Below are 26,816 nucleotides of genomic sequence, written 5' to 3'. Positions count from 1 at the left end.
GTATCGGAATTCCGATACAGCAAGTATCGGCCGATACCCGATACTTGCAGTATCGGAATGCTCAACACTAGTCGTTGCAATTTTGGATTTGGAAGTCTAAGATGGATCAGGCGGGACGGGGTAAAAAGGTGGTTTTGGGTGCCGTTCCGGGTTCCGTTATGTGTCCGGTACGTTGTTGGCAGAATTTTGCAACGCGTTGTGACGGGCCTTTTTTACGTCACGAGGATGGGTCTTTTCTTTCTAAATACCAGTTTGTAGCGGTTTTTCGGCAGTCTTTGGAGGCCATTGGTGTGGATTCTTCCAGGTTTGCCTCTCATTCTTTTCGGATTGGGGCTGCTACGGAGGCAGCGCTGAATGGTTTGGCTCCTGTGGTGGTACAGAGGATAGGTCGGTGGGAGTCCAGCCGTTATCTGAGTTACGTGAGGCCGTGAGAGGCGTGGACTGATCGGTTATTTTATTCATGGTTTGCTATTGTCTAAGTTGTTTATATTTTTCTGGTTCATCCTCACTGTTGGTTTGGATTGTCAGCCACTCCTACGTGTACTGGGGCGCAAAGCGGGCAGACGTCCAACAGGATGGAAGACAGCTCGGCTTTTCCAGGGATGTGGCCGTCATCAGGTGGCTGGGGTTTCAGGGCTTAAGTTGGAACAGAGTCATGCAGGAAATATACAATGGCGTTCGCTTGGACAGGCCCTCTGATATTTTGGTCTTGCATGTTTGAGGAAATGACTTAGGTGTTCGCCCTTGTCGTGAGTTGATTCAGGACATTAAACATGACTTACTTAGGTTATGGGTTTCCTTTCAGGAAATGTCTGTTGTGTGGTCGGAGATTGTTCCCCGAAAATCCTGGAGGCATGCTAGGTCGGTGGACAGGATTAATAAAGCCCGCATCAAGGTGAATCGGGCCGTGTCTGGTTTTGTTGTGCGGAATGGGGGCTTGGCCGTGCATCATTTTGAGTTGGAACGTAGGGGTGACCAATTTCTTTTGGGTAATGGCGTTCATCTGAACGCAGTGGGCTTTGATTTGTGGTCCCTCGGGCTGCAGTCTGGAATTGAACAAGCCATAGCGGTTAAGGTTGGTGCAGTCTCGGGTACTTGAGGGGGTCAAGTATCCTCATTGTGGCGGGGGGAGGGGTCCTTGGAGTTGGTGCTAAATTGGCCTGGGGGATCCATCGGGATACGGATTCTCCAGTTGGTATAAGTTTTGGTTGCGGGTCTGGTGATTTGGGGGAATCTTGGTAACGGTGGGCCAGATTCCTAAGTTGGAAGTGGACAATGGTAACCCTTCGGGGTATTTTGGTGCTCTCAAGCCTGTGGGGTAACGGCTGAGAGTAATCTACGGTTGGTTTTCCTGTCCACTTGTTTATGCTATGCTTAACACCAGACTTTTAGCTTCAAGGACCCCTTCCCAGCTCATGTTACAGTTATATGTTTTGTTTGTTTATAATAAAGGCTGCTGTGGCCAATTATATCCAACTTGAAACTCATGTCGTTATTTGGGTTGGGAAGAAAGGGGGGTCGGAGACCCCAGGGGGAGGCACTTATTCATGGTGGTCGACAATACCAATGTCAAGATCAGGCTGGAGCGAGCTGCCCCACCCCCTCCCCCGGGCGGCGTGCGCGGAAGCCGCCATGACAGGGGGTTTGGAGCCTGAATAAGGGGGCATGGGGTTCGCTCCAAGGGGAGGGATAATTTTGGCCAGAGAGGGTTATGGGGTGAGTGGGGGAGGAGCTGGTCACTTCCCGCTCTGAGGACTCGTGAGCAGTCCCGCCCACCCGCCCTGTATGTTGTTGTGATTGGTAATGCTTGGTCGGTACAATGTTTTCGGGTCATAGTGGCTGTAGGCGGGGGAAGGGGTCCTTGGAGTTGGTGCTAAATTGGCCTGGGGGATCCGTCGGCATACAGATTCTCCAGTTGGTATAAGTTTTGGTTGCGGGTCTGGTGATTTGAGGGAATCTTGGTAACGGTGGGCCAGATTCCTAAGTTGGAAGTGGACAATGGTAACCCTTCGGGGTATTTTGGTGCTCTCGAGCCTGTGGGGTAACGGCTGAGAGTAATCTACGGTTGGTTTTCCTGTCCACTTGTTTATGCTATGGTTAACACCAGACTTTTAGCTTCAACCCCTTCCCAGCTCATGTTACGGTTATGTTTTGTTTGTTTATAATAAAGGCTGCTGTGGCCAATTATATCCAACTTGAGACTCATGTCATTATTCAGGTTGGGAAGACAGGGGGGTCGGAGACCCCAGGGGGAGGCACTTATTCATGGTGGTCGACAATACCAATGTCATGGCCACATTCCAACTAGGCGGTGTCCGGCCTCGCTCAGTATGCTCGCATTGAGTGAGGCTGGACGTGTCTAGTCAGAATGTGGGAAATTGCATACTTAAGGTCGCATGACACCTGCTCCCGGCAAATTCTCACAGGGTGGAGTGCGCATGCTGTGCAGATTCACAAGCCTGCCAGACAACCCCTTTAAGAAATCGTATGCATGCATTGGTAAAAATATCCACAAGGATATTCCCACAGATTCCACAATTTGCAATACAAAAGGTGAAGGGTGTGGTTTGCCTGCTTTAGTTTTGGTAAATATTATCATCTGCAGTAAATAAGCGGTATATTTTGCTGATGCAATGTTTTGCTGGTAAGTCCGTAGTGAAAAGGCCCCATGGAGATGTACCCTAAATGCTAAACTTTCACATTACTTGAATGTAAAGAGCCGTGCCCTTTTATACATGTCCATTTTGGCATTATGGGGAACCTGTCAGCAGGTTTTCGTTTCTTCATATGAGAGTAACCTGGTGTAGGCAAAGAGAAGCTGAATCCAATGATGTATCACTTAGTTTACTAGTTTCCGCCGTTCTAACACAACACTTTTTAGCTATAGAATGCAGAAGAGTTCAGAAAGCTGCCCCGACCCACACCAGGCTCTGTATGTACTTTGTCCATTGACAGTGAGATGCTTATCACAGGAGGGGAGGAGTCGAACCAGAAGGCACGTGCCAGCTAATCACAGCAATGATAATGTCCTAGTGATAAAATCTTCAGTGTAAGACTGCTTTCACATTGCATCTTGCCCACTGTGACAAAGTCACTGGCAAAGTGCTGGAGGGTAGATACGTTTCACTGAGGCTATTAGTTCCAGTGAATTTAAACCCAGAAGTTTGCTCCAGCACACTGTGTGTGTGTTGAGAGGGGTTAATTGACCATTTTAAGGGTTGCGTTTTTGTGGATAACCATAGAGTGGGTGGGAGGTTGTCTACCTTATCCCCACCCCAGGGTGTGGTCTGGGGTTTAAATAGTCGGCCTCCTGAGGCATTCAGTATTCACTGTGTCTGGAGAGGCTAACTCCAGAGAGGTGCTCGTGTTTATGTTAACCTGAACCTTGTATTTTGCTAACCCTGAGCGGACGGATCCCCGCTACCTCAAGGACTGTGCTTTGTGCTACCAATTTGTTTCCCTGTTTTGCCCAAAGGGCCGTGTTTATTTTTAAGTCACCACGGTTTGCGCCACATATATAATAAACCAGTGAAGATTTTAAAGAGACAGTGTACCCGTGTCTACCGCCATGTACATCTGAGTGAGCCGATCTACCACACTACGTTTAGTGATCCTGCCAGTGCTTGTGTCCGAACCCCCACACAAAACGGGATTTGAGTGTATGAACCGATGGGCCATTGACTATAATGGACCCGACAGAGTCAGCATGTGCTCTGTCACACATCATTTTTCAGCGTAAATGTCTACTGGAGGTAGACACCAATGTCCGCCTTCAGTAGTCATGTACGCCTAAAAATTATGCACAACAGAGCACACATTGATTCTGTCGGCCTCATCAGCGCATACATCTGAATTCCGATATGCGTGGGATCTGAGGTAAGCCCTGACGGGATCATTGAATGTGGACAAGAGCGCAATGTGACAGGGGCCTAAGTAAACAACAGCACATGGCCTGATATGTGATACATCATTGAATTCTGTGCTTTAACCTCTTACTCATGCTGTCTTCAGATTACATAGCAAAAGCCTGCTGATAGATTCTCTTTAATGGTTCTCACACGTGTGCATATAAAAAAATTGCTCTATTTCTCATACTGAAAAGTAGGACGAGTATCAAGCGCATATCATTCCGTATGTCATGCGAATGATATGCGTGTGCACAATTTTTTTCTCAACTTGCATCTGTATGACATACGTATGCAATGCATTTTTATAACATCATCTTTTGCAAACAATAATACTGTATGTAAATTAAAATGTAAAATAAAGCTAGTTGTCATAAATAATAAAGCAATCTTACATGAAGATATAGATAACGATAATAGAAAGATATTTGATATATAATAGATAGATAATAAGTAGATATATACAAAAATAGATACTAGATAGTATATCTGTGAAGACACGGGGGAATCAGCAGGTGCTCTGGTCTGCTAGCCGAAATTGCATGGACAAGGGCTCATCCCACTGGACGCCTGCTCTCCTTTTACCATGGGCATAATACTACTCAGACAACACAGGGTGAGGGTATAACAGTGTGGCAATACTTTATTGAACCACAAAACAGGCAAATACCACGTAGAACAGACCTAGCAAAATACCCAAGATGGTGCAAAATTACAGAGTCTCACTCTTCCGCTGACTCGCTGGGATAAGAGCAGCTGTGACTTTAGAGCTTCCAGGACCGACTGCCCACACCTGTCTGTTGCACAGAGAGGAGGTAACGACAAGCTTAGGAAGCTGACAGTCCATTGAGGTAGAAAGCCAGGTGCCTAGTGAGTCACAACCTGGCTTCTCCGAAAATCTCCATGGAGCTAGGTGACTGGTGGGTCCCAATCCTGGCTCTCCCAAATATATCCAAAGGGCTCATTCGACCAGTGGGTCCAAATCCTGACTACTCCAAATGTATCCATGGGTTCAGTGATGGTCAGTGGAGCAGATCTGTATTCTTTCAGCTGGGGCTGTGGTCCCCAAAGCTGATATCCTGTAGAATGCCAAATCTGTCTCCCTTGTGATGGATCCATTATCTGGCAGCTATCATGTAGATTGTTCCTGGATGTGGTTTTGTAAAGAGTCTCTGGTTCTTTGGATTTCTGGATGTCTTGGATGTATTGCTACAGAGGCATATCCCTTTTTATAGTTCACAACTGTTCTTCAAGACATCATTCACAGGTCAATGGGAAGGGGTGATGAGATTAACTTACATTGTTTAATTATTTATAGTTTATCCTTCAAGGTTTGCAAGTCTACACACTGCATAGCCTGGTATAATGTGTAGTCACATATCAGCAAACATCATTGTTCAGTGACCCTGCATCTCTGTTTTGCAAATATAACAGTACAATAAACTGCTGGAGCAGATATAGGAGGTAAATAACAAACATTCATCAATTTAGAAATATCAATTCAACCTACAAAAGGAATCAACAGTCTATGCCTCCTGGCTTACTGAAAATAGACATCTATCTATCTATCTATCTATCTATCTATCTATCTATCTATCTATCTATCTATCATTACACTGGTCAACAGCATTTTTGGTGCCAAAGATATTTCATCGAATTTAGGGTATTTTTGGGGTGCTGATTCTGAATATGTCATCAGTTTTGCCAGATTGGCTCAAGTTTTTGAGATTTTTGGTATCTTATTTATAGCACTTGTTGGTAAATGCGACGCATCATCTCATTAATTTCTTTGGATTAGTACTTGAACTGAGCAGTTCTCAATATAGTTTTGTGTTAATTAGTGTTCTAAAAGTTTGTTCATAGCTTGATTTTTGCACTAACTTTATGTTGTTGTCTGTTTTCCAGTGAAAAGCATGAACTCATCAAGAAGAAGTTGTCTTAACGATCCAGACTCATTCTGTTACATTTGTGGTGAATACACACTGCCAAAACATAGAAGAAACATAACAGACTTCGTAAAAAAAGTGTATTTTGCCTATTTTGGGGTTATGCTTGGGGACCAAGACAAGTTTTGGGCACCACACATAGTGTGCAAAGCATGTATCGAATTATTACGAAAATGGAGCAAAGGACAAAGAAAAAGCTTCAAATTTGGTGTTCCAATGGTGTGGAGAGAGCCAAAAAATCATCATGATGACTGTTATTTATGGTAAACACAGGTACAGGCACATCTTCACAATGAGGGACAGGCCTTCTTTCAGATTCCATGTTACTCCCATTTTCGTTTCTTATGCTTATTGAATCCTTGCACTTGCACTGCACAGAAATAACAGTCATCATGATGATTTTTTGGCTCTCTCCACACCATTGGAACACCAAATTTGAAGCTTTTTCTTTGTCCTTTGCTCCATTTTCGTAATAATTCGATACATGCTTTGCACACTATGTGTGGTGCCCAAAACTTGTCTTGGTCCCCAAGCATAACCCCAAAATAGGCAAAATACACTTTTTTTACGAAGTCTGTTATGTTTCTTCTATGTTTTGGCAGTGTGTATTCACCACAAATGTAACAGAATGAGTCTGGATCGTTAAGACAACTTCTTCTTGATGAGTTCATGCTTTTCACTGTAAAACAGACAACAACATAAAGTTAGATCAAAAATCAAGCTATGAACAAACTTTTAGAACACTAATTAACACAAAACTATATTGAGAACTGCTCAGTTCAAGTACTAATCCAAAGAAATTAATGAGATGATGCGTCGCATTTACCAACAAGTGCTATAAATAAGATACCAAAAATCTCAAAAACTTGAGCCAATCTGGCAAAACTGATAGCATATTCAGAATCAGCACCCCAAAAATACCCCAAATTCATTAAAATATTTTGGACACCAGAAAAATTTTTTTTTTTTGTTGACCTGTATTATTATTGTTTATTATCATCTATCTACAGTATCAATATTTTCATAAGATTTTTTTTCTTGATTTCCAGGAGGTTTCTGGCTGTGAACTTTCTGTGCATGGCTGATGCAATTTCTTGATTCCTTAAAAATCGGATGGCATTCGGATGGTCCGTGTGCTGTTCTTTTTTTTTCATGCACTGAATAACTTGCATTGGCGAGTCTTGTCTGATATCTGTGACCGCTCGCAGCATGCTGCAATTTTTTCATCAGCCCGATTCCAGCTGAGGAAAAACTGGTAGATCAGCGCTGACTCAATGAATAACATTGGTGCTGATGCAATTAGATTTTTTTTTCATTCCACTTGGCATATTTATACTCTAATGTGAGCGAACCCAAATAGAGCAATTAGTGGCACAGGGCGGCAAGCAATCCACATAAATCTATGGTGCCATGATGTCCTAAGAGTGATATTACATTAATAAGCATATGCCAAATATGTCTAATATGGGAAATTTCCCTTAATATACTGTATGTTTATAACCATATAATACATTTTCATTTTGTTTTCATTTTTTTATGCATTGCTCTGTGTCAAATGAAAAAGTTACAATTCTTTTTCCACATTAAAAGGAAGTAAACCTTGCTGGCCTGGGCTGGCACGTATGCAGTACATTATGTGGGCAGATGCGGCCAGGTGTCAATCAGGGAGAATAGGGTGGAGTCAAGTGGGGAGTAATGAAGAGGAAAGAAGCTGTCACTGTACAGTACATTGACACCCCCAATGCACTTCCAGCCTTATTTACATATGGCTTCTGCACTATATTTCTCAAGATTGGCACATCAGATCTCAACAAAAAAGATCATTTTTTGGGGGACTAAGCATCTATACTCTATACCACTGCTCCTTTATGGACAAAATATGTGTTAGGTTCCCTTAAAACGTGTACATAACTTAGAAAACCTTTTTTTCTGCTTATTTATTGATCTACCATAATTGGCATAAAAAATTAACCAAACAAATATATGTTAATATGATTTTTTACTGCATGAAAAAGCACAACCTACTGCACTTTCCTATGCGGTTAGTCCCAAACAAACAACTACTGCATTGCATGAGTTTTTTTTTTATTTATGTATTTTTTTTATTTTTCATTACGGTAGCCTATGTACCGTACATACGGCGGTATCGTCGGAGCGGCAAACCGTCTCGGCGCTAAGCCCCGCCCCGTTCTGGGACGCGATGATGCCGGATGTGTTCATTGCACACATCCGGCATCATCGCACCCCACACATAGGGCCCTGTGTTATTCCTTGCGGTGGTGCAGCATCACCTCAAGGAACACGGACATGCTGCGATCTTTAAAGACGCGCAGCATGTCCGGAGTCGCAGGGCTGACGGATGCGTGTTACCACGCATAGTGGAGACGGGATTTCATAAAATCCCCTCCACTATGCTGGAACATCTGGACGCTGCGTGTTTGACGCTGCAGCTCTGCGCAGCGTCAAACACGCAGCGTTTCCTGAACGTGGACACTCACCCTAATAGTTTAGTGGAGATTTTAGTTCTACATTAAATTATTGTACACTGCCTGGTAGAAATATGTCATTTCTCAGAATAAAAAAAATTGCAGGAAAATATCCTATAAATCCATTAAAACTGCAGAGATGACTGTATAATGCGAACAAAAATAATTTTCATAGACTTTAAAGTAAAAAAAAGAAATACAAGACTGAACTGAGAAAATCAATTAGAAGGTTTCTCTAAAAACAAAGTTTTTGTAAAAACAATGATTTCATGCTAACGTTTCATGTTGGTCTGTTTTCGATAAAGGATTTCTACATTTTAAAATCCAGAAAATCTGGTAATCCTGTACATTTAAGGTCCTGCTCTTTTTGGATTAAAGTATTTTTCAGTATTTTAGGTTGAAACATCGGTACAGTATATTAGGCCTTGATGTGCCAGACAATTATAATATTTTATTTCCTGGATAATTTAATGTCTTGTATTTTATGGTATAAGACGATTTTGAACTATACACCAGTCCTTCAGGTGCCAATAAATGGGAATTCTGGATAAGAAAAACATCACACAAAATGAGGTCCAGTAAAAGTCACAAATACAGATGCAGAAACTGTAATGTTCTCTCTAAATTCCCTACAGGAGTTGTTGAAGAGAACACCGAAGAGACACAGCGATTATATGTCTGTGGTGGAGGCTTTACAGGCAATGAAGGCCGTATGCTCCAACATTAATGAGGCCAAGAGACAGATGGAAAAGTTAGAAGTGCTAGAAGAATGGCAGAGCCATATAGAGGGATGGGAGGTGAGTCACATATTAATAGTGTTACCAGCATCACTTTGTTTAAAGGCATGCATTGTGTATAATATTCCTTTATTAAGCATTAAAAAAGTTTAACAAGGATTATACCATGTACCGAAAAAGAATAACCAACACCGGTAACAAACGTTGTCTTATTATTGCAAATGTGTTTATATAGTTTTATACAAAAGTATGATGAAACAATAATAAAGTCATGTATTTTTTTATTAAATTTTTTTTTATTCCATACCTGGCCCTACAGCATCATAAATCAAAGCACTGGCTCTAAAGATTATTATTACAATTCGTATTCATGGCGAAATATCGTTAAGATATGCCGGCAATGTCTGGTTTCCTTTTGCTGTGACTTAGTCTTATATTAGTTTTCTCACTAAAAGATAAGTTAGGGCTTATTTTTAGGGGAAGTCTTATTTTTGTTTTCCATGAACAACAATCTACATTTATTCCTGAACAAAAAAAATCATCATTTATTCAAATACAGTAATGGCCGAAAGTGTTGGGATGCTTGAAATTATTCCAGAAAATGAAGTATTTTTCCCAGAAAATTATTGCAATTACACATGTTTTGTTATACACAGGTTTACTTCCTTTATGTGTACTGGAACAACATAAAGCATTGTGTGTCTGTGTGCCTCGCTAAGCATGGAGAACAGAAAGAGGAGAAGAGAACTGTCTGAGGACCTGAGAACACAAATTGTTGAAAAATAAGAATCCCAATGTTACATGTCCATCTCCAGAGATCTTAATGTTCCTTTGTCCACAATGCGCAACATAATCAAGAAGTTTACGAAAAACTGATGAAAGATTGAAACACAGGATAGTCTAGATGGTGGATAAGCAGCCCAATTGAGTTAAAAAAAATGTTCAAGCTCTCCTGCAGGTTCTGGGTGCATCAATGTCAGCAAAAACTAGCTGTGAATATTTGAGTGAAATAATCTGCTATGGCAGCAGATCCAGGAGGAGCCCACTGCTCATACAAAGACATAAAAAGCTAGAAAGCAGTTTGCCAAAATGTGCGTGAGAAAGTCAAAATCCTTCTGGGAAAGTGTGTTGTGGACAAATGAGACCAAGATAGAACTTTTTTGTAAAGCACATCATTCTACAAAAATGGAATAAGGCCTACAAAGAAAAGAACACAGTACCTACAGCCAAATATGGTGGAGTGGAGATTCAAATATGTTTTGGGATTGCATTGCTGCCTCTGGCAGTGGGTGCCTTGACTCTGTGCAAGGCATCAAGAAATCTGTTTGGAGAAGGCACCCTTCAAATATGAGAGACCTGGAGTAATTTATAAAGTAGAGTGGTCCAAAATTCCACTTGAGAGATGTAAGAAACTTGTTGCTGTTTATAGGAAGTGATTGATTGCAGTTAGAAAGTTTGAGGGTGCCAACAATATTGTCCGGCTCATTTTTTGGGTTGAAGTGAAATTATGTCCAATTTCCTTTTTTCCCCCTCTTTTTTATGTATTGTTCCAATACACACAAATGAAATAAGTATGTGCATAATAAAACATGTGTAATTGCAATAATATTCTGGGATAAATACTTCATTTTCTGGAACAATTTCAAGGTTGCCAACACTTTCAGCCATGACTGTATACTGTATATGTTCCCCATACTGGGCCCATCCAGGTATACACAGAATATGTTCCTCATCCTGGTATATATAAGATCCCCATCCTGGTTTACATATGTTGCCCACCATTGTATATGCCCCCTGTTCTGCCGCTGTCCTATAAGGCATTAAAAAAAAGTAAACAATTCTACTCACCTTCCCTCCGTTCGCCTGCCACGCGGCGTCCTCAGCAAGTGACTTCAACGTGTAATAAACGGAAAGCACGTGACATCATTGCCATGTGCCCCCAGTCACTTGCATGCCAGCTGCAGGCTTCTGATTGGCTGGCAGCATGCATTGCAGTACAGGGACCCACAGATACTTTGTGCCGCAATATATTTCAGCTTAATGTGCGTCCTCGAAATTATATTTTGCTGAAGTATTCTCTGGCGTTTGTCGGCCCCTCACCAGCGTGGGCCGGATTGTGACCCATGTGACCGCGATCATTACGGCCCTGCTTTCACCAAATTTTTCATGTTAAACTGGACGTAACTTGTATTTATAGCTGAAGAAAAGAATATTTTTTTTCTTTTTTTAATTTTCCCTTTCTGTTGTGATAATAGTAGCAATCAAAGTAAGTCTAAGTGGGTGTTATCATAAAGTTTTCAGATAGTTTGCACTGGGGGTGTACTTCTGCTTCTTGTATGATGCCTCAGTCACTAATCATCAGCAGGCAGCAATGCACTGGAGAAAGAAGAACATGCCCCCACAATAGCTTAGAGCAGGTTTCTCAATGTGTGAGATGTAATGATACAGCTCTGATCTCCTGGTCTAACATTCCGCATGATTACAAAATGCTAGGAGTGGAGCACATATATCTGACACATTTCAGATAAGGTCCTGACAGTCAGTGTGGGGTAGGGCATCATAGCTGAGTTTAAATGTGTCACATTAAACATCCTTTTATCATCTCTCCTACTCTCACCTCTTCTGTACTGGCCCTTCCCCCACACTGCCTGCTCAAAGATGTCATTATCATGCTTAAAACAAAGGAAAAACAGAAGTGCTTTATGTATGGATCAGTATATATATATATATATATATATATATATATATATATATATACAGTACAGAGATTTTTTTGTATTTTTATGACTATGAAAATTGTAAATTCACACTGAAGGCATCAAAACCAAAACTATGAATTAAAAAGAAGAATCACACAGATACAGAACCAAAAATACAGATACATTTTTATCACCACGTACAATAAATCATACAGGGTAATAAAAGGATACTCCAAAAATATTGGTATATAATGCATCATGATCCAGTCTTGTCTAAAGCATTGCCAGGAAAAAACCCGCTATAATATTCAGGAGAAACATAAGTTTAAAAAGTGTCATTGCACCGAGGTGGATCAATAATATAGACGAGGGACCACACAAACAAATATCCAGTTATCAATTTTGCAGAACGCACCATCCAACCGGTTCATAGTAGAATGAACAAACATAGGTCCAATATATGAAATGGAATTAGGAATCACAGTTTATCTAGACATTTCTCTCATGTACACTGCAAAGATCCTGAACAATATTGGAGCATATACCTGAGAAAACTGTATAGATTCCAGAGATTGATAAATAGGGAGTCGTTGTGGATCTTCAAAGGTTATACCATTACATCTCACATATGGAAAATCCTGGGTGTGTTCTTCTTTCTCTAGTGTATTTCTGCCTGCTGATGATTGGTCAGCTTCATACAGGTAGAATCTGACACCCACATGTAAAACTCTCTGCTAACACCAACTTGGACAACAGTTAATTAATTAGATTCTAAATGTGTTGATTGCTAATGTCTCTGTATTGGAGAGGGGAAAATGAAAAACAAACAAAACGTTTTATTCCACTCTGCAACATCCTGAGTCCAGTTCACCATGAAAAAAGTGGTGAAAGATCCTGTTTAAGAAACGTTTTATCAACTTTAAAGTAGCATTCAGGTTTAACCCAAAATACACCTAACTCACTTATTTTTGAGTAAAATATAGCCTTGATTTGCCATAACCATTTTATACATTTCTCAAATAAATCTTCCCCATTGTATCATATTAGGCTCCTTTAAATAAACATCTGCTTTTCAGTTGTGCTCCAGAAAGTGGCATGAAGAAACAAAGTGATTTCCTACCAGAAGGAAACATTTAAGGAGGGCAAGGCTTTACAAGGAATAGAAGAAGTTATCTTTAGAACCAGTGAGGATCAAAGCCTGGCCTCAATTCCCATCGCTAGCAATATGCTGAGCCGGTTTATGAGCATGAACATCCCGGCAATACGTGACCATCTGCTGAAATATGACCCTCTGTCGCCTGAATGGTACCACAGTGCTGAACCCCCTTCATAGATGAAAAATAAATATTCTACCTGCTTATGGTATAAAACTGCTTTTTTAAGGAGAAGAGGAAGAAATAAAAATTTTGGGTGCAGCAAATATGATTATGGTACTAAAAATCCTTGGTGATGGACACATTTTTTTGTAATAGCAAGACCTCATCCAGACACCCGTGCTTCACATTTGTTATTTATCAGAGTTTATCAAGAAAGAATACCTTCTCATTATAGTTTACGAAGCTGTTCACATGTTGATGTTTTTTTGCACCGCAGTGATAAATCCAGATCAAAACTAACCATACAAATCTATGGGTCTGCGAAAGATCACTACCTGCACACAGCAATCCATGTACCATCTATGTGCTGAATAGGAGAAGTTTTATAATATTTTTTTTTATTTTATATTAATTCTGTAATTCAGTGAAGAAACCCTGACAAAATACTGCTGAAAATAAGATCCAAAACACTGATGGAAATTGGACTATTTTCTGCATGCAAGAAAAATTGCTGATGTCTGAATAAGGCCAAACACTGGATTCACATATTGATCTTTTGACGTTGTTTTCATAGTAATTTTTTATGTTGGTTTTTGGCCCAAAGAGGAATGGGTCACAAGAAAATATATAATTTACTTATTTTTGATAAGCTTTTGAAATTACAGGAAAAACCCTTCATAAAAGTGTGTAAAGTGGTAATAAGGTAGATAGTTTCACAAATAGCAGTTGAGATAAGCTAATTTATTCTAGTGGAATTGAATTCTACACGAATATGACAAAAATCTGCTTTCACCTGACTTTTTTGTAATTCACTTCCGTGAGGAGTCAGTAAAATGACAGACTCTAACCGCCATTTTGCTGAACCGTAATGGGCCATCTAAAGAGAAAAAAATAAATACTTATACTTTCCTTACCGCTCCCCTAACTCTTCCATTCTTCATTGCCACCAGTCTGGTCCTTGTTGCATCTTCTTATCATCACTGCAACAGCTGAAATCCCCATGACATTTCTGGGCATGCAAGGTGACAGTGCACAACACAACATCGTGACCTTATGCGGTCTTGTGCAGAACTGTCTCAGGAATTTTAAGAGCTGAAAATCATGACATAACAGGATGAGGCCTGGGGATTCAGTGCCTGTGGTGGTGATTAGAAGATGCAACCAAAGAGGAGCGGTCGGGTCATGGTGAGGAATAGATGGATCGGAGAAGTGATTGGTAAAGTGAATGCAACCATTTTTTTTATTTTTTATATTTTATGTTTCTTATGCCCTGGGGTCTGGATAGACCACGTAGCATAATAAGGTAAATACAGTTCATGAAGAGCAACTTCTCTCTCAGTCGAATTTCATAGAAACATCTGCACCGGCAAGTGAATTCAAATTTTGCCTGATCTGCTCATCTCTAGCTGTTAGTAGTGAATTGCCCTCCTCAGTGATGGCATCTTACATGTAGGATTCTGTCATATCTATCAGCAGACTGTAGGATTCCTGTGCTCTACCTTTGGAGCAGAAGACTTTTTACACAGTCGCCTGTAGCCTGACAGGAAAGCCACATGGTAACTGAATTCTCTTCCTTCCTATGTGATATAAACACTTTGACTTGTAAGGGGAGTCACACCAAAGATAATACTAAGTTGGTACTTAATCATTCCCTAAGAATATTTGAGCTTTCATATCATTGTAAGATCAAGCAAAGGCAAATCCTTACTTAAAAGGAGTTGTCTAGTTTAGAAAACCCCTTTTCCAATACCTTTGGATGGTGTTATATTTCACTTTCTCATCTTTTCCATCTGGCCCAGACCGGCATAACATCTTCTTCCAGCCTCAATTCGTCTGTAGAGTTTACAACAAAGACATACAGTTATATGAAAAAGTTTGGGCACCCCTATTAATCTTAAGCTTAATGTTTTATAAAAATTGTTTTTTTTTTTGCAACAGCTATTTCAGTTTCATATATCTAATAACTGTTGGACACAGTAATGTTTCTGCCTTGAAATGAGGTTTATTGTACTAACAGAAAATGTGCAATCTGCATTCAAACAAAATTTGACAGGTGCATAAATATGGGCACCTCACCAGAAAAGTGACAATAATATTTAGCAGATCCTCCTTTTGCAAAAATAACAGCCTCTAGTCGCTTCCTGTAGCTTTTAATGAGTTCCTGGATCCTGGATGAAGGTATTTTTGACCATTCCTCTTTACAAAACAATTCCAGTTCAGTTAAGTTTGATGGTCGCCGAGCATGGACAGCCCTCTTCAAATGATCCCACAGATGTTCAATGATATTCCGGTCTGGGGACTGGGATGGCCATTCCAGAACAGTGTAATTGTTCCTCTGCATGAATGCCTGAGTAGATTTGGAGCGGTGTTTTGGATCATTGTCTTGCTGAAAGATCCATCCCCTGCGTAACTTCAACTTTGTCACTGAATCATGAACATTATTGTCAAGAATCTGATGATACTGAGAGGAATCCATGTGTCCCTCAACTTTAACAAGATTCCCGGTGCCAGCATTGGCGACACAGCCCCAAAGCATGATGGAACCTCCACCAAATTTTACTGTGGGTAGCAAGTGTTTTTCTTGGAATGCTGTTGTTTTTTTGCCGCCATGCATAACGCCTTTTTGTATGACCAAACAACTCAATCTTGGTTTCATCAGTCCACAGGACCTTCTTCCAAAAAGAAATTGGCTTCTCCAAATGTGCTTTTGCATACCTCAGCTGACTCTGTTTGTGGCGTGCTTGCAGAAACGGCTTCTTTCGCATCACTCTCCCATACAGCTTCTCTTTGTGCAAAGTGCGTTGTATAGTTGACCGATGCACAGTGACACCATCTGCAGCAAGTTGATGCTGCAGCTCTCTGGAGGTGGTCTGAGGATTGTTCTTGACTGATCTCACCATTCTTCTTCTCTGCCTTTCTGATGTTTTTCTTGGCCTGCCACTTCTGGCCTTAACAAGAACTGTACCTGTGTTCTTCCATTTCCTTACTATGTTCCTCACAGTGGAAATTGACAGGTTAAATCTCTAAGACAGCTTTTTGTATCCTTCCCCTCAACAACTATGTTGAATAATCTTTGTTTTCAGATCATTTGACAGTTGTTTTGAGGAGCCCATGATGCCACTCTTCAGAGGAGATTCAAACAGGAGAACAACTTGCAAGTGGCCACTTTAAGTAGCTTTTCTCATGATTGCATACTCCTGGCTATGAAGTTCAAAGCTCAATGAGGTTACAAAACCAAAAAAAGTGCTTTAGTAAGTCAGTAAAAAGTAGGTAGGAGTATTTAAAACAAGAAAATTATAAGGGTGCCCATACTTATGCACCTGTCAAATTTAGTTTGAATGTAGATTGCACATTTTCTGTTAGTACAATAAACCTCATTTCAAGGCAGAAACATTACTGTGTCTAACAGTTATTAGATATATGAAACTGAAATAGCTGTTGCAAAAAAACAATTTTGATAAAACATTAAGCTTAAGATTAATAGGGTTGCCCAAACTTTTTCATATAACTGTATTTGACAATATTGTCCTTCAGAAAATATTTATGCCCAGTGCAAGTGCCCTAGGCACACTACCCACATTTTGTCCCCTCAGTTTTGTACACCTTACCTATATACAGTATGATGCCCCTACAGCTCCCATATACACAGTATGATGAGCCCACAGCTCCCCCATACTCAGAATCATGCCCATCATAGCTCCCCTATACAAAGTACGATGGCCCCCACTGTAGACTCCACACAGTATGATGTCCCTACAGTCCCCCTACAATTATTATTAAAATTAAAAACAAGCATCTGATACTCATGTTATCCGGGATCCGGGTGAGTCTGATACCTAAAATGTAACCCGACAGATTTGTGTGCAAATTTCCCAAATACAGTTGGTTGCATCATTAAGGATTTCATGAGTAGGTCACATTTTAGGACACAAGCCTTCAAATTTTGGTGCAAAAATGTCAGCAGTTCTTTGTTTTTGTATGAAAATGATCTTACAAAGAAAAACAATGTTGATGAATTATGCAGTGAATGAATGAAATGAATTCCTGAGATGATACGAATCCATATTTACACAACTCCAGGAGAGATGCTCTATTTGTTCCTTATCGTTCTGCTTTACTATCCATTTTCTGCATTTTATTATTGCTCTTATTCACTGCTTTTATTATTTAAATGACACATTGTCAGCTTCTTTAAAGCATACAAAAAGATAAAGAAATGAGTGACGTACTGGGAGAGACCATTGCCTATGAAACCTGTTATTTTTTTGTTTAGCTGTACTGATTGCTATGATAAAAATACAATTTTCTGGCACAACAATACTGTTTCCATTCAGCAGTTGATATGCTTTTTTCTTTTCTTCTTGTCTGCTTTGTTAGGGGTCCAGCATAACCGATACTTGCACTGAAATGCTGATGCAAGGAGTTCTTTTAAAAATTTCCTCTGGGAATATCCAGGAGCGGATTTTCTTTCTCTTTGATAACCTTTTAGTGTATTGCAAAAGAAAACATCGGTAAGTATTAGCAAACAGCATAAATAGCTGAATTATTCCAAATGCTTCCTTTTCATTTTGTAGGACTTAAATTACATATTTAACTCTGTATTTTGTAGTTTACTCCAATTCACTCTTGTAATTTACCTTTTTTATGTTAACACTATAAAATTTCCAACAATCCAGGGAATTTCTATCGAGAGACCATTTTCATTCATATTGGAGACTGCCACATCTGTAAATGTACAGTATGTTAAAGATATACTGCAGATAAAAGTTCCACAATTGGATGTGTGAAAAAGTGTTCCTGTGCTGAGATAATGTTATAAATGTGCCCCAGCTGTGTACTGTGTAATGGCCGGGCTTGACCGTACAGGAACATGGTCTTATCATACCATGATTCCTGAGCAGAAGAGGATGCAATAGAGTATACAGAGAGGACAGCAGGGGACCATAGCTGATTCTTTCTGTGAGGGAAAATATTTCCCTGCCTGTTTTTAAGAAAGAAGGACTCAGCTGCGATCCATGCTGTTCTGTTTTTATGCACCAATGTTCCTATTTTTTCATGCATGGTTGAGTCACTTGACCATGTTTAGTTGTATTGAAGATATCGCTTTTGGCCGCAGTTCTTTCATAAAAACTTCTAGCAAGATTAATTGGAATAGTAGACTGGTGTAGCTGAGTCTTACAAAGTGGCTGCCAGTTTGGAGCTTATGACAATGCTGGACATCTTCTTATTTTGAAGGGAAGTAAGCATGATGCTGCTTTCATGTTGCAGTTTTACATTGGCCAACCACCACATCTATTGTCCTCAACATTGGCCATTCCTTGATGTTCTCAGTGCTGTGAAATACCGGCATATTCTTATCCATCATACAATGCCATCAGGAAGGAATCTAATTGGCCCCAAATGTATTCTGCAGCAAGACTACAACCCTGACCATACACCCTGCCAATACAGCCAGTGTCATTAACAACTATCTTTAGTGTAAAAAAGAATAAGAAGTTTAGGAAGTGATGACATAGCAACCACATAGCACTTATCTCAGCATCTACGAATTTCTGTGGATCTACATGAAGAGACAGATGGATTTGCATATGCCTACATCCACAGAAGATCTGCGGTTAGTTCGCCCAAATGTTTGTAGCAACCTTCCTGCCAAGTTCCTTCAGAAACTGAGTGAAAGTGTGCAAAAAAGAATGAATGCTTTCATAGAATCATTGAATGTTACAGTTGCAAGGGACCTCAAGTTCATTGTGTCCAACCCCCTGCTCAATGCAAGATTCACTAAACCATCTCAAACAGATGTCTGCCCAGCTTCTGTTTGAAGACTTCCACTGAAGGAAAACTCACCACATCTCATGGCAGCCTGTTCCACTCTTCCAGATCCTTTAACTGTTCATTGTAGGACATACTTTGCAGTCCGCTCACCACCCTGGTAGCTCTTCTCTGAACTTGTCCAGTTTTTTTATGTCGTTTTTAAAATGTGGTACCCAGAACTGGACACAGTATTCCAAATGCTGCCTGAACAAGGATGGGTAGAGGTAGATTAATTACTTCACATGATCTAGACTCTATGAGTCTCATAATACATCCTAGAACTGTGTTTGCCTTTTTTGCAGCTGCATCACACTGTTGACTCATGTTCAGTCTGTGATCTACCAGTATACCCAAGTCTTTTTCATTGCTTAATTCTATTCCTCCCATTCTATAGATGTAATTTTCATTTTTCTTGTTCAGATGTAGAATCTTGCATTTCTCCCTGTTAAATACCATTCTATTAGTCGCTGCCCATTGTTCAAGCTTATCTAGATCCTTCTGAATGCTTTCTCTGTCTTCTCTAGTGTTAGCTATCCCTCCTAGCTTTGATGCTACCTTGAGGCCATGTGCACACGTTCAGTATTTTTTGCGTTTTTTCGCTATAAAAACGTGATAAAAATGCGAAAAAAACGCGAAAAAAATGCTTACATATGCCTCCCATTATTTTCAGTGTATTCCGCATATCTTGTGCAAATGTTGCATTTTTTTCCGCAAAAAAATCGCATCGCGGAAAAAAAAGAAACATGTTCATTACATTTGCGGAATTGCAGGGATTCCGCACACCTAGGAATGCATTGATCTGCTTACTTTCCGCATGTGGCTATGCCCACCATGCGGGAAGTAAGCAGATCATGTGCGGTTGATACCCAGGGTGGAGGAGAGGAGACTCTCCTCCACGGACTGGGCACCGTATAATTGGTAAAAAAAAAAGAATTAAAATAAAAAATAGTCATATAATCACCTTCGATGGCCCCCGCAGTCTTCCCGCCTCTCAGCGGTGCATGCTGCCACTTCCGTTCCTATAGCTGGTGTGTGTGAAGGACCTGCGATGACGTCGCGGTCACATGACCGCGATGATATCGCGGTCACATGACCGCGACGTCATCGAAGGTCCTGCACACACCATCTATAGGAACGGAAGCCGCTGAGGAGATCGGCTGTCTGCAGAAGGTGAGTATAACCATTTTTTTTATTTGTTTTATTATTTTTAACATTCTACCTTTTACTATTGATGCTGCATAGGCTGCATCTATAGTAAAAAGTTGGTCACACTTGTCAAACACTATGTTTGACAAGTTTGACCAACCTGTCAATCAGTTTTCCAAGCGATGCTACAGATCGCTTGGAAAACTTTAGCATTCTGCAAGCTAATTACGCTTGCAAAATGCTAAAAAAAAACCGCAAAAAAACCGGGGAAAAAACGCAAAAAGAAACATGCGGATTTCTTGCAGAAAATTTCTGGTTTTCTTCAGGAAATTTCTGCAAGAAATCCTGACGTGTGCACATATCCTGAAGGCACAGGGTGGTTACAGCAAATATTGATAGGATTTAGATTTCTCATTTATTCATTCACTTTGCATTTTGTTAATTGATAAAAATAAACTATTCACACTTCTGTTCTTGAAAGCATTCTTACTTTGCAGTATTTTTTCAACACCTGACTAAAACTTTTGCACAATGCTGTATATTTTTACATAAAGGTAGCACAAAAACAGACATTTTATAAAATGTAGGAACCTATCTGCACACTGCTTAAATTTTGGGTTAAAGAATTTAAATTCTTATTTAGATTTTTTAAGCCATGGGCGAGATAAAGCTTCAGTAAATGATCTATTCAATCATATACTAAGCTGGCTGTATCTACAATTCCAAATATAGTGTCCTGAAGACTATGGCATTAAGGAAGTCATGTGGAAGTTTTCAGAGCTATGTAAATTGTTTGCATTTGTGCATTGAGCCCTCCACTTCTCTTAAGATAAATAATCTACATTCCTGTGTTTCCTTAGGGAAACAAGGGATATTGATAGCAAATAAAGTTGCTGACAGTTGTATTCTAACAATATTAAATATACTGTCCTCTCTTTGGCTGTGTATATAACTGGCACTGACGAAATCATGATGGCGAAAAATCACCAATATAGTTGGAGGCTAAGGAAATAGGTTTCAAATTGTTATTTCTAGTGTTTCCACAGTAGAAATAATCTGGTCCTTGTCCAGACCCAGACATGTTTAGTGGGAGAGTGTAGATTACAACAAGTGACTTATATCTGGAACCCACTTTAAAATGGGAACCCTCTGGACATCTCTTAAGAATTTTTTTATGGAAGTGATGTGTGTTAATTGCTTAAAGCACTAATCGCCCAATTTACCTTGTATTGAGGTTTTTTGAGGGAATTAAAACAGTTTTTTTTTAAAGCGCTTAGACTGGTTAAAAGAATACTCACCTGTAAAGATACTTCACAGCTTTCTGAAAGGGTGAGGCGGGCCCCCACTGTAGACAGTGATTGTCTTAGTTATTACTTTCTGCCATTTTTCAAGTGTCGAGATGAGAAAGGGAAGCATAGACCAGCAGTGACCGGTAAGCATCAGAACATGAGATACTTGGGATCAGTAAGGGCGAGTATTACTTTTTTTCCCTTTTTTTTAACCAGTCTGTGCCTAAGAGCCCATTGATCTGCTTACTTCCCGCACGGGGCTGTGCACACCATGCGAGAAGTAAGCAGATTATATGCGGTTGGTACCCAGGGTGGAGGAGAGGAGACTCTCCTCCACGGACTGGGCACCATATAATTGGTAAAAAAAAAAAAGAATTAAAATAAAAAATAGTCCTATACTCACCCTCTGATGCCCCCCGAAGTGTTCCCGCCTCTCCGGTGCATGCTTTCTCTTCCGTTCCTATAGATGGTGTGGTTCAGGACCTGTGATGACGTCGCTGTCTTGTGATTGGTCGCGTGACCGCTCATGTGACTCACGCGACCAATCACAAGCCGCGACATCATCGAAGGTCCTGAACCACACCGGCATCTATAGGAACGGACGCCGCTGTCTTCAGAGGGTGAGTATAACCATTTTTTTATTTTTTTTATTATTTTTAAACATTCTATCTTTTACTATAGATGCTGCATAAGCAGCATCTATAGTAAAATGTTGGTCACACTTGTCAAGCACTATGTTTGACAAGTGTGACCAACTTGTCAGTCAGTTTTCCAAGCGATGCTACAGATCGCTTGGAAAACTTTAGCATTCTGCAAGCTAATTACGCTTGCAAAATGCTAAAAAAATGCGAAAAAACCGGAAAAAAAATGCAAAAAAAAATGCGGATTTCTTGCAGAAAATTTCCGGTTTTCTTCAGGAAATTTCTGCAAGAAATCCGGACGTGTGCACATACCCTTAGACTGCACTCAGACGTCATCAATTTTCACTGACTGACAGAATGGAGAAGATTGAGACATTTTTTTTTTCTCCATCTTCTCATCCGAGGAAATGATATCACACATGAACTGAGTTTGATCACAGTGTGATTTGCATAATTGACCCAATGAAAGAATATACATTCTGCTCCAAGCCTAATACAGACCTAAAAAATGCACCAGCAATACAGACATGCAAAAGTCGCCTAACAAATATTTTATCTGAAAATTTGGAGTAAAGTGTAAGAAATTTGCTTGTCTGAGCAATGATATATTGCAAATTCTTGTTTTAGTGCAATTTAATTGTTTTTTTATTTGCAAAAAATAAATGTAGCACTGCAAGTCTTGTGGTATCTAGTAGAGAGTCATGTCATATTTCCCCTTCCATCAATTCACTTAGATTTTGTTTAATTTAAAGACGTTTGAAGAACAGCAAAGCATCCACAGATGGGCTCCGCTATCTCTTCCGAGGCCGGATAAACACAGAAGTGATGGAGGTTGAAAATGTTGATGATGGAACAGGTGTGTATATAAATAATCCTCGTAAAGTGACTGTCAGTGCCGACAAACCAACGATTTCCCACTGTGCAAGCTGGCAAGTGAATACAGTAGAGAAATCATGCCATGCCCAAATCAGCTCTCTCCATGCAGAGTGATGGCTCTCACACCACAGATTTACCATTAGGCATTATGTATATGCATTTCTCAGACACAAGTATTCCTAAATACTTATTGGGATATTCATCTGAATGTGATAGCTACTTATTTCTACTGTTAGAAATGTTTGAAATAAAAAAAAAGGAAATTCACATTACTGATCCCCCTACGCTCCTCTTTCAGCCAAACATGTTAACGCTACAATGGTCACATGTCTGTAAGGGCAAAAGAGAACGTAAAGAGCTGGAATTTGGGGTTTTCAGGCTGTGTGCACACGGTGCATTTTTTATGCATTTTTGCAGATTTTTTTCCGCACGTAAATGGGCCAAAAACGCTATGGAATCCTTAAGCAAGATAAATCAATGAGAATCCTGAATTGCTGTGCACATGAACAGTAAATTTCCTTCTGAGTATTTGCAGTGAATTTTTTTCTGCAACATGTCAATTCTTTGTGCATTTCTGCAGTGTTTTTCACCCATTGAAGTCAATTGAGTCAGTCAAATCTGCAGCAATAATGCAGGTATAAAAATGTTTGCGGATCTGCTGAGTTTTGTTTGCGTTTTCATGTACTTCCTATGGTGTCTCCCACGCTGTTATCTGTGTGACAGCATAGGAAACATTGGTGCAGAGGTTCTTATCGGCGGTAATGTTACATCCGGTAAGACTGTCAGTCAGAGCACTGCAGGGATATTTTTTATACAATATCACTATGGGGTTAGTAATGGATAGGTTTCTTATAGACACCTATTCATTACTAACCTGTGTGGGCTTGATGTCACCTGACATTACAACGTTGACATCAACCCCACAAATATGAACCCACTTGCCACCGCTACAGGGCAAGTGGGAAGAGTGAGCCTAAGTACACGAATTGGCACATTTTGTAGGTGCGCCTTTTCTGGGGTGAATGAGAGCTGATGTTTTTAGTCTGGGAAGGGGCCAATATCCATGGCCCCTTCCTAGGCTATTAATATCAGCTTGCAGCTGTCTGCCAAGCCTTTGCTGGTTAGATTTTATAGGGGGACTCTATGTGAATTGTTTTTCTTAGGTCACATTGTAAACTAGTCAGTAAAGGCTAAGCAAACAGCTGTGAGCTGATATTAATAGCTTGGGAACCTTTATGGCTATTGGCTCCTTCCAAGAATATTAACATCAGCCCTCAGCTGTCAGCTTTCCTTCTGCTGGTTATTAAAATTACACGGGAGCCACGCAATTTATTTTCCATTTTTTTCTTTAAAATTAACAGTTGCTGTTTGGTTACAGCCTATGTACATTCATTCTATTAATGGTCCTACATAGGCTGGTGACAATATTTGTGTAGGTGTACAAAAACGCATGCAAAAACACATGCAAAAAATGCATACAAAAGCGCACCAAAAACGCGTGTGTTTGCTGCAGCATTTTCCCTGCCAAGAGATGCAGAAACCTTGCAGAAATTTCTGCAAGCAAATACTCAACGTGTGCACATAGCTGCTGGGTAGTTTTTAAAATATTAAATGCTTATATTAGGAGAACAAAACACATTAGGCTACATTCCCACAATGAGTTTTAGTAGAGTTTTTGATGTTACACGTTTTCTGCACAATTTATGCACCTGTGATGTAAATTAGATTTCTTGTGTTTTTCATTGCATTTTAATGTTTTATTTGTGTGTTTTCACCACATTTTTGACGCTGCGTTTTTTTGTCTCCTGTTGGTGTGTCTTGTTTTAAGTAAAGCTGCTTTACTTAAAATAATACCTCCTGGTATTTGGCTTTGACAAAACTATATTCACATAGTCATGTGTGGTTACATATGTTTCTTGATGTGTTTCCACTTCGGAAATGTAATAACGCATGTGCATTTTGTACCTGCGGAATTCCCACATCTAATGCAAATCTAGGGGGAAAAATCTGCACATATAACTCAGCGGTACCGCAAGAGAAATTGACATATTTGAAACATACACTGCAGGTCAGTTTATGTTGAGTAAAAAAAAAGCACAATGGCCACGAGATCTCTAAAAATCCCATCCGCTTGCTGGAACTCTTAGACACTGCGTTTTGTATTGCAACAAAAATATGCAGACTAAAAAGCTAACCAAAGACTCGTTGTGAGCACACGACCTTAGTTAGACCACTTAATAAGAGTTTTGTGCACTGTGTGATAGATTTGGCACATCTTTTTAGATACTTTTTTCCCTACAAGCTACCTTTTGATCATATTTGGGCCGGAAATCAGGCACATTTAGCCTTATAAATCTCCTCTCTTGTACAGTACGAGGAAAACACAGGATTATAAATTGTTAGAATATGAAGATGATAATAAATGATGAAGCAAGAAATAGTTTGGTGGTTGGCACTACCAAAGCTGCATTTAACTGCCGTTATCTCATGTCCTGTAGATATAAGTAGGGGTTCTTAACATATTCATGGCATCCTGAATTAAAAAAGTCTAAGGCCTCCTTCACACGTCTTTGTTTCCAGTATGTGTGTAAATACAATTTTCACAAATATCACAGGTACCTATTATAACCTATGGGGCTGCTCACGTCTATGCTTTTACACGGACCATATGTCTATGCAAAACACACATAGACATGTCCTTTTTTCCGGCAGCATGGATGACAAGGGCCAATACAAGTGAATGGGTCCCTGAAAAACACATACAGCACACGGATTGCATACATGTGCCATCCATGCTCTGTCCATGTGCTGTACGTGTTTAACATTGCAATGTATAGGAGAAGCTGTGGAATTTAATTATTTCTTTAACCATTCTGTAAAAAACACTAATGGCAAACACAGACAGTCGGATGTCACACCGATGGAAAGCACTGACGACACTGCTACCGGTTTGTCACGCATGTGTTTTATACAGACGTGTGAAGGAGGCCTAACTTAAAGCTCCCCTTCATTTTTATTCCCTTTGCTAGGAATCATGTATGTAAGCATCATGACGGTAGTAACATACTCACCGGTTGTCGTCTTCTCACAGATCCAGCAACATTCCGGTTGGCTCCAGCGTCGTGTGGAGATGCAGTTACTCAATGTTTGAGTGTTTACATCGAATGAGGGTTATGCAATGTTTTATTTTAATACTATTCTATGGGGGGCAGTGAGAAAAAAATGGCTGCATGTTAGAAATGGCTCCACAAATTGGATTACGCGCACACATTCAACTCTGTGGGTTCATGTAACCCATCGGACTGCACTCTCGTGTCATCTAAGTACAGTCCGATTTATGCCAACACAGACAATGGAAAAGATGGAGAAATTAAATTCTCTGTCTTCTCCGCACCTGCGATCAGATTCTCGCATGTGAGACAATCAGATCACAGAAAACTGACACTCTGATCAGAGTTTGAGCCTCATGTCATTATCATAATCGATGTGATTCTCTCGAGTGAGCGAGCCCCAAGTCTGAAACTCAGAATGAAGCACTGTAGCCTCATAGTCAGTCTCATAGACTTGTATTTAGAAAATTCTGAAATTGATCTCTGCACCACACATGTTAATTTGGCAGGTCACAAATGCAGTGATGTGGTGCCGCAACAGTCCGGAGCGTCACTGAAGAGAAGAAGATGAGACTGGAAATAAACACATTTTCCTCACTGATACAAATCAGTTATAGCAAAGCATTAGGTAGCTGATTTGATAAACAGAGACGTTTAATTACTGGACTTACGGTGCACAATTTATATCACTTTATGCAGCTGTAAGTACGTCACACATTTATTGATATATTAATAATTGGAAATATGGCTCCTCTGTTACTTTATTACGTTTTTATTGTTTCGGGAGCTTCATCTGTAATACAAATTGCATATTGATGCTTTTAAATGAGCAAATAAATTGCATTACGTGCTAC

General features: G+C 40.0%; 1 protein-coding gene across 1 annotated transcript in view; it reads left to right on the top strand.

Moving 5' to 3' along the window:
• The window catches only part of PREX2 (phosphatidylinositol-3,4,5-trisphosphate dependent Rac exchange factor 2), a 487,967-nt gene that overhangs the window by 165,968 nt on the left and 295,183 nt on the right, over positions 1 to 26,816 (top strand). The window contains exons 6-8 of the mRNA XM_077270643.1: positions 8,973 to 9,134; positions 17,467 to 17,600; positions 22,729 to 22,832. Of these exons, the coding sequence (XP_077126758.1) occupies positions 8,973 to 9,134; positions 17,467 to 17,600; positions 22,729 to 22,832 (400 nt within the window). The remainder of the gene's footprint in view (positions 1 to 8,972; positions 9,135 to 17,466; positions 17,601 to 22,728; positions 22,833 to 26,816) is intronic.

The sequence above is a fragment of the Ranitomeya variabilis genome, chromosome 6 (assembly GCF_051348905.1).
Source record: "Ranitomeya variabilis isolate aRanVar5 chromosome 6, aRanVar5.hap1, whole genome shotgun sequence".
NCBI classification, from domain to species: domain Eukaryota; kingdom Metazoa; phylum Chordata; class Amphibia; order Anura; family Dendrobatidae; genus Ranitomeya; species Ranitomeya variabilis.
This window is presented reverse-complemented; position numbering and strand designations above follow the sequence as displayed.